Raw genomic sequence first — 12,726 nt, forward strand, 5'->3', positions numbered from 1 at the left:
AAAATATGTCCAAACGGCATGAAGGGAAATAAATTAAGCCTTTACGAGTATTCTTGAAGAAAAACATTAATTTCAACGTTAAAATTACATTATTATTTTGCTTGTTTTTTACTTTCCTTTATGAAGTAAAGAGAGTACAGTAATCGCAAAAAATTTCAGGAGTAACATTTCAACGGAAATATCTACTCTGACCATTCTCGAATGAAGGTTTTGACAACAATTTTGTGTGATGTCTGTACGCACGAACAGAATTAAGGACAACTTGTTTTCAAAACGGATTGTAAAATAGATTTCTGACGTCTGAAAGCGTGTATCTTGCATAACTCAAGACGATTAGCCATAGAGGAATGAAATTTCGCATATGGGATTGCTATATCATCTAGTTGTGCAATTCATTAGTTCCTTCTGCGTACTATAATTGTGTGTATACAATAGTATAGATTTTTTTTTAATGTGTAAGTATAATTGTGTTTATATAATTGTGCACAATTGTGCTATATACCATAGTATAGTGTTTTATTCTGCGTTTTAATACGTTAGTATAATTTTGTTTGCATAATTGTACACCATAACTGTGTTGTATATAGTAGTATAGTGTCTTATTTCGTTTGTACAATTGTGCGCAGTATAAATTCTAATATCTAATGCTTTACAAGCATAGTGTATCTGTTTTTACATTGTGTATCAATCCTGTAAGCATTATGTATATAAAAAGCGCTGCATATCTATTCAAATTAAATAAGTATTGTGTACCTGATATAACGTATTGCATAATGTATTCTCCAGAGTAAAGTTTCATCTGTAATTACTATATCATCTAATAACAAAATTTAATATTCTACAGTGTGCCTGCATGCTTTATGTATGTTTATTTGCGCATTTTACATGTGATATGTGATCTAAATGTGTCTAAATGATCTAAATGTGTCTTTAGTGTAAGTGTATACTATATATTAGCTTAAATATGTTTCATTATAAGTATGTGTTTTACTTGTATAAGTGTGTGCAAACTAGTATCTAATTTCTATTTTTATATAATGTGCTTACATGTTTTATATGTGTTATATATGTGCTTTTATATGTGTTTTACAAGTGTTTTGTATGTATCTTTATATGTGCAATTGTATGTACTTGTATGTGTATGTATATGCTGTAATTAGTGTCTAACAGTGTCTAAAAACCAAGATGTAACAAATCATCCGCCTATCGATCAAAACTAATGTATTCCTAAGACGCTTCTGTATGGCCATGTACAATTACGTAAAATTCTTCAATAAACTCCCAAGGTGGCCTCATGAGGCTCCTGGGAGTTGCTGCCACTAGAAAGGGGAGGGCGCGGGACATATGCCTGTTTACCTCTGTTAAACATCAGGCGTCCCCGTCCTCCGTCACCTGTCACCTGTACGTACGGTCGAAATAAAGGACCGTTTTTGTCAAAACGGACTGTAAAATGGATTCAGAAGAGATTTTTTCTTCGCTTATGTATGCATTTATATATCTCGCATAACTCAAGAACGAGTAGCCGTAGAACGTTGAAATTTTGTATATGGGACTGTTATAACATGTAATTGCGAACCTCCCTTTTTCGTTGCAATCGGCTGCACCAATCGTATACGAATACATAGCGAATCGTATACGAATATATATTTATATATACACGTATATATTCCTGCTCTGTTACCTGGCTCGGTGGGGTTTTTTTATTGTTACGTGTCGGTAAATTGTTCATTTTTACTTCCATGTACGAAGTAAAGGAAATATTGTAATCGCGAAAAATTTCGGGTATTGTATTTCAACGAAGATATCCATTTGACTTCTCTGTGTTACATCTGTACGTAAGGACAGAATAAAGGAATCTTTTTCCCAAAACGGATTATGGAATGGATTTAAAATGGATTCAGAAGAGATGTTTTCGTGCCGTCTGATAACTCAAAAGCTAGTAGCCTCAGAACGTTGAAATTTTATATATGGGACTGCTATAACATGTAGAAGTGCACCTCCCTTTTTGGTTGCAATTGGATGCACCAAAAGCATATATATACACGCACAGTAATATATATATATATATATGTAATATTTTGGCAGTCAGGCACATGAATGAAGCTTGGCAATGAAATGACGGCACAGAAGAATTTAAATTTATAGCTCCATATCTTTATTCAATTGAAAGGCATATTATCATTCTTTACTAAATAAGATTAAATGCAATGCGTCATAGTATTCTAACAAAGGAATGCAGACCTCATCATAGGTCTCGGGATACTCATTTAATGGTCTTGATCTTGGCGAAAAGTCGCCAACTTGTACGAAGATGTCAGTAACCTATTTTGTTTTGACCATTGGTCACTACAGGCTTGGGCACCCTGGAAATTTTAGGCCCTGGTTGGCATAAATCTATGTCTGTGTTTACAGTCATACTGATTATTTTAATAATGCTTCATCTACGTCCGTTTCTAATAACCCAAATTATGAACTTTCGATAAGAGAAATGTTTTTGTTCAATTAATTTCTTCCTTTCTTTTTTATTAATAAATGTTCAATACTTTTTGAACGCAGCTTATTCGCAAATTGTTCTCATAGTCTATTACGTTATATTAGGCATTTTAAAGTTATAACTACCCACTCCTCATGTGTTTCATTATCCCACGAAAGAAATTCGGAGATTTTAGCCAATCACAGGATCTGATATTTTTTCCGCGTTCAATTCTCATTTTAAGGGAGAAAAAAATACTTATTCTTCCACGTTGAAAATGAGTTTAATTTTTATCAATTTTTCAACTTTCTGAAAAATGTTTTGTTAGTACTGTGTAGAAAAGAGATTTTTAGGGAATCTCAAAACTGCACTTGAAAAAAAAATTAGGTCAGTGAGTTAGCATTTGACTGAGTCGATTTTTCCGACGCCACCGCTCGTTCGATTCTTTTCGGTCTTTGCACCGACCTCGCTCACGATTCGCGATCCCAGTGCTGGTTCGATTCTTTTCGCTCTTTGCTTTAAAAGCGGATAGCAGAGATCGAGCTCTTCGTTCCCTTTTAGCTAAGCGCTCTTGATTCACTCCGCTTTAGCGATCTTATACAACGAGGCCATTTTCAGTGACCGGTGAGTCATAAAAAAAGAACCGATAGAGCTTATTATAAAGTAATAGACTATAAAACGGGACGGAAATGTGGGCTCACTTCTGTCTGTCTGTTGTTGGACAAGAAGTGCTGAGCAACGTGAGCTGGAAGAATGTTCTCGAGCAAGATTTTATTGATACTGCCCATGGTCTCCACTTCGTCTTGCTCCACCCTCAGCTTGTTCTGCCACAGAAAATCCGCCCGAGCTGTCGATTCCGACTGTAAAAGAACCAGAATAAAAGTTTAAATTCTAAGTAAAATTGTTTCCACATTTGTTATATTTTCGTATTAAAATTTTACCTTTTTACGAAATAAAATTATCTTTAATTAAAGTAAGAATTGTGAAACTAAATTTGCGTAATAATAGTAACATGGTATACAGATGCACTAAAAGTTTTCAGTTAAAACAGGAAGTCTTCTTTTAAGTAAGATCAGTTTCTGAATCTCGTTTGAAATTTCGCGTGTGCGTGAGATTGAGTGCGTCTGCAGGCTTTAGGTATTTTTTGCACGGAATTCGACCGCAATTGACTTTCCAACATTGATTTGTAGGCTTCGTAGAGTGACGTTAATGTGTTTAAAAACATCAAGCGCCTAGCGGACTGTCGTCCGGTTCTTAATGGACAGAAACATGAAAGATGCGATCACTCATCGCCAGATGGGTGTAAAATCTGCGATGAAAATGCAAAAGTAACATTAAAGAGAGAAAATAGATAAGACTGCTCAAGGAAGCACGAGAAAACATCTATGAATGATTGTGCTCAGATCAGCCATCTGTAACCATTGACGATTTACAGCAGGAAGTTGGGATCCAGTTAACGCAAACAGATGCAAATAAAAGCAAGGTCAGCACCTAGTTATGTTACTGGATATTGCTAAATCTAGCTAAGCTTCGGCCTTAATTTTGAGGAAAAAGACATCGGTCAGCAGTCCAAAAGTCTCTTATCCCTCTTTCCCTACCACTAACCTCTTTGGCTCGCCGTGCAATTTTGCCGCACCGACATTACATGCTTACACACATCCATGCTTTCCTAGGGATTTGAACCTCGTTCATGGGTATAGCAGTCAGCGTCACTAACCATTGTACTAATTGAGTGGCAATGAGCTCTAAGTGCAGATTCAAGGAAATGCCTTGGAGAAATAAAAACAGAAAAATGAAAACGATTCCGAGTAACTGGCTATAACAACCGGCAGCAAAGTTGCACAATTAAGGATATTCCAGAATAATGAGCGCTTAAATCGAGAAGGAAGATATGTATGAAAACGAAGAATTGTGTGAAACTTCAGAAAATAAATGCTGCTTTTTGAAAACATTTTTGATTCGTTTTTTTAGCAAAAGGGACCGGACCTTATTTAAAAGAGTATCCCTCGTTTAATCATATTTTTAAACTGAAACATAGCTTAAGCCTTTATCTCTTTGAATATTAAAATTACTTTTATGGTCTCAAAGCTCGAGTCTGCGGAACGCATGTACCCTCCTAAGCAATTTTTCTAGGCGTGCGAATACATTTTAATTGTGTATTAGTTAGAAAACGGTGCTTATAGTTTTAGATATATAAAGTGAACTTATATGTGTGACTTTATGGAAAACGAAAGATAGAATGAATAGTTTGGGGCTTTGTCACTGTATGTATGTACGTCAGGCCACATGACTAGGATTATATGGGAAAATTTACCCCATTAGTACAGTCGGTAAATGTAGTTTGCTAGCTGACAGCCGGTGGAGATTCAGTATTTTGAAATTTCCTGTTAAATTAAAAATAAGTTATTTAGTAATTAATTCAACATATCGGAATAACCTGAAATAAATGCTTATCTAAAATTTCGTATTTAGCTGTCAATGCGTTACAGAGTATAATCAATAGAAACGATATTTTAAATATCGTTGTTTCAAGATTTAATTAATGTAGGCTTATGAATTACATCATGATATATTGTGTAAGTAATTCCTTAAAATATATTTTAAATTATTATCGAGAGATTTTAAGTAACAAGCGTTTTTTATAAGCCAATCTTCCTGTCTAAAACCCGAACTATAATTTAAATGCTGGATATTTTGTGCTAACTTAATTCTTAACTTTACAATTTACTTACCTGCCTGTCTAAGACAAGAAGAACTAGCAGGAAAACTATGAGGAATAGTATACCATACACGGAAAGAGGCAACTTGTTAAACCTACAAACACACAAACATGAAATATTGTGTTAATTCTATACAATTAATAAAACCTAACGAGAAATTTATAGCATGTCATATTTATGTGATGATTTCCGTAGAAAAGGTTAAGGTAGATGAGGCGTCATATTTGAAGAATTTGCAAACCTGTTAAATTTAAATAATATTTCGCTTATTTTAATTAAACATTTTGAGACTACAACGGCACTATTCCAGAACGTCATACTTTTTTAATTTGAAAATTTGTATTATAAATTGCTAAATGCGTCTTATATTGTACAAAATTGAGTAAATAATCAAGATATAATAATTGAATGACTAAATCAAAATTTTGGTGGTTGATAGTCTAACAGGAGAAACATATATTAAAATTGGAACAAACACTAAACAGTTCAATAAAATAACGCAATAAAAAGAATATAATAAAAATCATATAATAAAACAGATATTTGAAAGATCTTTGGTCTTTCTCAGGGGGAGGCAGCCAAAAACATTTCCAACAGAGAAACGTTTCGGAATTATACCTGGATGATTATGAAAACAAAAATAAATGCTAAATAAAGAACAAATTAAATTATTTATAATAATGTTAGAATATTGCAAATTTATTTTGATAATTTGTTAAAAAGACTAAAAAGTTATAATTTATTTTATGTAATTTATTTATAATATTTGCATTTTATTTACATTTAGTCTGTGAATAAAATCTCCATTTTCACAGAATTATTCTGAATATCAGAGAATTATTTCATTATTCATAATGATTGAATTATTAATCTCAGCAACGGCTGAGCGGTTAAGACCACTGAATATTGGCAATTCGACTTAGCTAGCGAACGGGTTGGTTGCTTGATTGTTTTTCGTGATTTTTCCCACGTATAATGAACGCGAATACAAGACAGTTTCTGCCGGGAAATCCCCTAGGAAGGCCCCCCGTCGGCTTAAGCAGGCAGTCTTCGTGTGCTTTGCCATGTTTAGATAACCTAATGTAACTTCATTATTGCCATTGATGTGGGTATCATATTTTAAAATAGGTTACGATATCTTAATATTTTGCGTGTAAGTCGACTGGATATTTTACAGGACGCTTTTCTTCCCCAAAACTTACACCTATGTGCGGTTTGGTTTGGTTTATTTGATTATGGCAAAGCCCTCGAGAGCTATCTGCCTAAGGAAAGGGATGCCTTCGTTGCGGACTTTTAAAAGAAACTGGTTCTTACACCTGAGGAAAAACACGAAAACGCGCATGCAACCAACCCGTTCGTGGAATTCAAATCTCGGACCGAACTACCAGTGTTTTGCTCGGCCGCTGGTACGCACTTATATATTGGGAAATGTAAATAAGTGAAATTTCCGTTAATTACATTGAGTTAAGTGATGGTAAGAATACACCCTAATAAATTTGTTTTAGGAGTAAACAAATAAATTTCTAAACATCATTTCTATGCTATTCTAATAATATTAAAAATGAAATTTTTTTCAGACGAGAGTACAATTTCGATGATCGAGAGTAAAACAAACACCTTCAGAATTAATTAAGAAATATTTGATTGCGATAGCTATAACACAGCCACGAAATATTTTAATTCTGGTTTAAAAAATCGTAAAAATGCTTAATGCAGTTGTTTTAAAAGCCATTAAATGAAACTGCGTTTTCGACGAGAGGCTTATTGGAAGAATAGCAAATCACATTTCAGTTCTTCGCTGAAGAGAAAAAAAAAAGTAATGCTAGGAATAATCTTCGAAAATATATTTAATTAAATACACAATCTCAGCCATTCTTTTTTTCTTCTGCCATATCAGCTTTTATTATTTGCGTCAGCTTAATATCAGATTGTTATGAGTCGTATGAGTACTTAATAGATTTATGCTTTTTGGAGTTCAGAATCTCAAAAATAAAGACAGAATAAAATGCTATTATTGGAGAAGGATCATAAGAAAGAAAAGCGTTTTATTATTCGTACAAGAAATTTGTTTTAATGGGAGCCATTCTTGAAGAGGAAGGAGCTGAAATAAAGGCGTTTAAGGATTATGACAAATTTAGAGTATAAATTGTTGAGGGTTTTGAAATACGATTTTTCATAACTTAAAATATTATGTAATATCGGTTCCTTAGACCAGTGATCTCAAACTCAAAATGCACGTTGGCCAACGTGATGTCTCACTTCCGACTTTTCCAATTCAGGCTTTCCGGAAGTAACAATAAAAACCATACTACACTCTTTTGAAAAAAAAAAAAAAAAAAATTGAAGCACCAAGAAGGACGTTTGTGATCGCGACGAAATGTGGTATGCAAAATCATCTTGATTGAACATGCAAATGATTAAGGTTTCAAGGCAAATGAACAGGAATTGCGATCATAGCGCGCATTTCTAGCGTGTAACTCGCAAAATATAAAACTAGTAACAGAGACGGAAAATTTATCTTTTTTTTTGTTGCTGCCATTGTAATTCCGTAAAGAAGCAACTAAAGATGCCATTACGACGTTATCGAAGACCTTACAAACAACTAAATGACTTCGAACGTGGTCGCATTCTAGAGTTACGTGAAGCTGGGTGGTCATACCGAGCAATAGGCTACTACCTGCGGCGTACAGACACTGTTGTGCAAAGATGTTGGCAGCAATGATTGCCACAAGGAAATTGCCGACGAAATGAAGATTTTAGAAGGCCAAGGAGCACAAAATGCGAGGCAAGATAGGATGATTGTTCGCCATGCCCGAAGTGCCCCAACGGTATCATTGTCGACTATTCAGCGCACTACAGTCACGTCTATACCTCCCGTGGTACCGTCCACCATCTTACGGCGCTTGTCTGAGGCAGGGTTACGCTCACAGAGGTCTTTAAGACGTTTGCTTTGACTACACGACATGGCGGAGTCATCTGAAGTGGAGTCGCAGCCGCTCATCATGGCTGCCATCAGACTGGCATCGTATAGTGTTCAGCGATGAATCCCGCTTCACTCTTGAAGCAGATGACCACCGTGTTCGTGTCTGGAGAGGACGGGACCAGATGTCCGGGTCAAACTTTGTTTTACAAGGGCATACAGCCATAACCCCTGGCATGATGGTGTGGTGGTACTCCAAAGCATTACTTGTTAACGATCGTCCATGCTATGGATAGCAGCTGTGATGCAACGGTCACTGTCGAACAAAAGCACGCCACTTATCAAAAATGCATCACCCACTGAGGCGGATATGATTGGTCTAAATCTGTGACCTCCAAATGTCAAATGTCAAAGTATGTCAAAGAGGTAGCCTCAAGATCACTTAATAATAAAGATGATATAATATATAATAAATAAAATATTATACATTACAGTTATTATTATTATTCTACTCTATTCTATTCTATTCTATTCAAATTTTTATTCTGTTCTATAGTCTATTCTATTCTGTTTAATTTTATATTCTTTCTAATTTCCTTTTCTATTCTATTTCAATATTCTCTTCTATATTCCATTGAATATTCAGTTCTACTCTATATCCAGTTCTATTCTATTTAATTTCCTATTCTATTCAATTCTACTTAATAATCTGTACTGTTGTATATTCTATTGAATATCTAATTTTATAGTATATTAAATTTTATCCTATATTGTATTCTATTCCATTCGATTTTTTCTATTCCAGGGGTTCCCAAACTTTTTTAATACACGGCGCACTTGTGGTTACGTTATTTTTCCACAGCGCCCCAGTTGCAATATTTCTACTACAACGTTAATCAGGCACAGAAATGAAAGCGAATTTTAGTGAAAAGTATAATTTTAACTGATAAGAAAACATACGAATTAAATACAAATGAAAGAAGCCTTCTGTGGCAGATTAGGAAGTCACTGTGACAGATGAGCTTGTTCATACCACACAGATTTTCAAATTGCGGAAGAAGGCTTGATACAGCTATTCTCATTTCTTGGTCCACAATGTTTTTCGAACGGTATTTGGTCCTTAATACAGTGTCACATTAAACTCCCGCTTCGCGTAGATAGGATTTCGCAAAGGAAATGAAGATCCTTAGAGCTTTAGAACTTAAAGTTGAATACTCAATTCTGACTGAGATCCAAAATTACATTAAATCTGAGCGAGCAAATTTTGTTTTCAAAATGTTATTGCAAAAATGTTCAATTAAACTCTCTTCATCAAATGAAAAGAATCTTATATCAACATAAATTTCTCTACATTATCTTTCGCACAGTAATTTGTGAACCAGTTAGTGAGCTTTGAGAGGTATTCCATTAAAAGGGACAGAAATTCCTGTAGAACAACAAATTTATTAGAACCTGTGTATTGGTACAATGTAGAAAAGCATCCTTGAGCACCTAAGTCATTCAACTTTCTTATGCACAAATGCAGCTTCTTCTAAACTCTGAAATCTTTTCTACAAGATGTGCTTACATCGCCCTGTAGAGACAGATTCAAGACATTTAGTTTCTAAGATATGTCACAATAACATGCTAGTTTTAGCAAAATGTCTAGTTCGGCAAAATACTTAGCGATCACATGACCTTGCTCTTGAAGAAATGTGTGAATTTCTTGATGCAGCTCAAACGCATGAGACAGGACATTGCCTCGCGAACGCTATCGTGAACTGAAATAGTATAGCAAGGCTGTGTGTTCAACTTACATGTCCTAGCACAGCTTTTTTAAAACACTTGCTTTCAGCGGAGTAATTTTTATGTAGTTTACTACGTTTATGACACATTACAGTGCCAAATTCAAGTGAGGAATGAGCGAATTTAATGTAAGTGCTTCCCTGTATTTCCCACAGGACGCGGCGTTTTGCTGCAAATAAGTGTCTGCAGTCCTTCTTAGCGATCGAACACTAATCTAGAGCAATCAGTACATACACCAACACACTATTTCCAAACTAACTCATTTTCCATTATAAACTTGTCAAGTATTTCGAACAAGTCGAGCCTTTACGCTTTCGGTAATATTCTTACAGAACATAAGATCTTCAACTACAATATTACCAACCAGGAAACATACATAACATATAATTTGCATCTTTGTTACTATCAGTAGCCTCATATAACTGAAAACCGAATTCATTTCGGTTCATTTTCTCTATCAACTTGTAAGATTCTAACCTGTGTACTTTTAAGTTAAAGTTGAAGAATTAGTAAGCGAATAATCGCGTGAGTTGAGACAGAAAATAAAACTGGGAAGGGTTAAATGCCCTTTATTATTCCAAATTAAATTCACAGAACTCCTTCTTGGAGTTTTACAATAAAGCCTCCACTCGGGCTTGAACTTAGGAAACTAAGACCTAAACTAATTTTAACTAAAAAAAATATAGCCGAAGCTATAAACATTCTAACAGAGTTGGCCCCTTAAAGCTAAATAACGGTGAAGCTATCAAGGGCCTAAAGTACGGTCGAGCGTAATAATAGCTTAAGAGAGAGTAACCTAAAAAAGGCGGACGCGCGCTAGTCAGAATTACTGGTTCTCTCTAACGAAGTCAGTAGAACTTCACAGTTAAATACTTTTCCTCATTTGTATTCAAACGCGATTCTAAAAATACATTCTCGCCGGAAGTTGTAAGTTTGAAATTAAGAAAGGATAGGAAAGTAACTTTAACTCAAATTAACTGTTAGATAAATTAACATATTACTTACAGACTAAACACTGAGATCCTGAGCTATGCATTAAATTCTTCGACTAATAGCGTTAAAATGAATTTTCTCACAATTTCCCCCACATAATAGTGGTAACCATTTTAAGAATAAGCTCTGCTGCGATGTTGCACGGTTTTTTGCAGTTCGCTCTTCGCAGACTCTAGCTGTGCGTTGTTTGGAACTAACACTTGTTTACCGAACAGGTTTCTTTGCTTTCGTAGATCTTTCAACTTCTTATTAAAAAAAACGCGTGATTTGTCCACCAACTTAGAATTAATGGTCTCAAGATGTATCTTTAGCTTACTTGAGAAGACAAATATAGTAATCTTGTGAAAGGAAGTAATAGGTGCGAAAATAATTGAATACAAATCTGATGCAAAACGAACAATTACTTGCTAATTGAAAGACCTAAGTGATAGAATAAAATGGCGTTTTCAGAAATTAAATTAAGAGCAAGAATTACTTTAGATTGAAAGGAGAAATAAAAATGGTAAAAATATAATTTAAATGGCATTAGATGAACAATTGAAATATAAGTATTAAGAAAAACTTAACTGTTATTTCAAGAAATGTAAAAAAAAAAAAGTAATGAAACGTATTAATGAACGTATAATTAATGAAAAATTAGTGAAACGTATTAATGAAATGTATTAGTGAATGTATAATTAATGAAAAATATGGCCGAGCGTTCAACGCAAGTCTTATCTCTCCGTGATGTAAGGCAAGGGACCCCTCGTGGCGCCCTGTCCATACCTCACGGCGCCCCAGACCGCCGCGGCGCACACTTTGGGAACTCCTGCCCTATTCTATTCTATACAGTACTGTTTTTATAATTTATTGTATTATATTGTTACGAATTTTGTATTTAGATAGCTAATTTTAGTAGAATTATAAGTAAAATTGTTGTATTTCCCCGTGCAACGCAGCGCGAGCGAGACAAATTTTGAGAGGAACCTATGTCAGGGAAGTAAAAATACAGGAGCACGTGCATTTAACATTTAATAAGTAGGCATCTCTTTAATTTATATTGAAATTGAATAAATGTAATTGACCACTATGTTAGCTATAATTGTAATTACATTATCTTTTTCTTTGCGAGAAATCTCAAGAAGCAGAACTTACTAGAAAGATATCGCGCGGCCGGTTAAAAACTAAGGCCGAAGAAAGAGCGTCTCAGTTCACCTCGTACCTCCCGAGCAATTCGGTTTTAGAGAAGGACTTTCCACTATGTAACAGTTACTCAGGATTACTGAATTCTCAGGAGCTGCACATCATGCTAATTTAAATGTTGCTGTTCTCATGCTAGACGTGGCCAAAGCTTTTGACCGCGTCTGGCATGAAGGTTTAGTCTTCAAATTAATTCTGCTCCGATAGACAACTCATCTTGCTGCTTCTCTCGCTTATTACTCAACGCACCTTCTGTCTCTCTGTTGGTAAAGATATCTCCAATTTTAGAGCAATACATGAAGTACTGTCCCAAGGTTCGGTAACTGAGCCAATTTTGTACTTATTTTATGTAACTGACTTTTCCAAACTCAGTTGCATTAATGATAATATGCTTGCTTGTTATGCTGATAACACGGCGCTGGTTGTGAAATCTGCTAACACTAATTTTGCTATCCGAAAACTGCAAGAACATATTCCTGCTATTGCTATCTGCGTGCCAACTGGAAGGTTCTCATTAATGTTTTTAAGTCTCAACTCCTTATTATTAGAAGGAAAAAGAAAAATATCCCTATTACGAAAAATCTTACTCTTTTCGACGAATCCGCCTCCATCGTGAAGCAAGTTTGCTATTTGGGGTCATTTAAATAAAAAACGGA

General features: G+C 34.9%; 1 protein-coding gene across 1 annotated transcript in view; it reads right to left on the reverse strand.

Annotated features, from left to right (window-relative positions):
* Ac76E (adenylate cyclase type 2 Ac76E) overlaps window positions 1-12,726 on the reverse strand; it is a 618,104-nt gene that overhangs the window by 43,548 nt on the left and 561,830 nt on the right. Inside the window, exons 17-18 of the mRNA XM_085825247.1 lie at window positions 5,206-5,287; window positions 3,175-3,333 (exon numbers count right to left, since the gene is read on the reverse strand). Coding sequence (XP_085681373.1) covers window positions 3,175-3,333; window positions 5,206-5,287 — 241 coding nt within the window. The remainder of the gene's footprint in view (window positions 1-3,174; window positions 3,334-5,205; window positions 5,288-12,726) is intronic.

Source organism: Stegodyphus dumicola, chromosome 10 (assembly GCF_044657685.1).
Source record: "Stegodyphus dumicola isolate Sdum_Otavi_A_Nest chromosome 10, ASM4465768v1".
Taxonomy (NCBI): Eukaryota; Metazoa; Arthropoda; class Arachnida; order Araneae; family Eresidae; genus Stegodyphus; species Stegodyphus dumicola.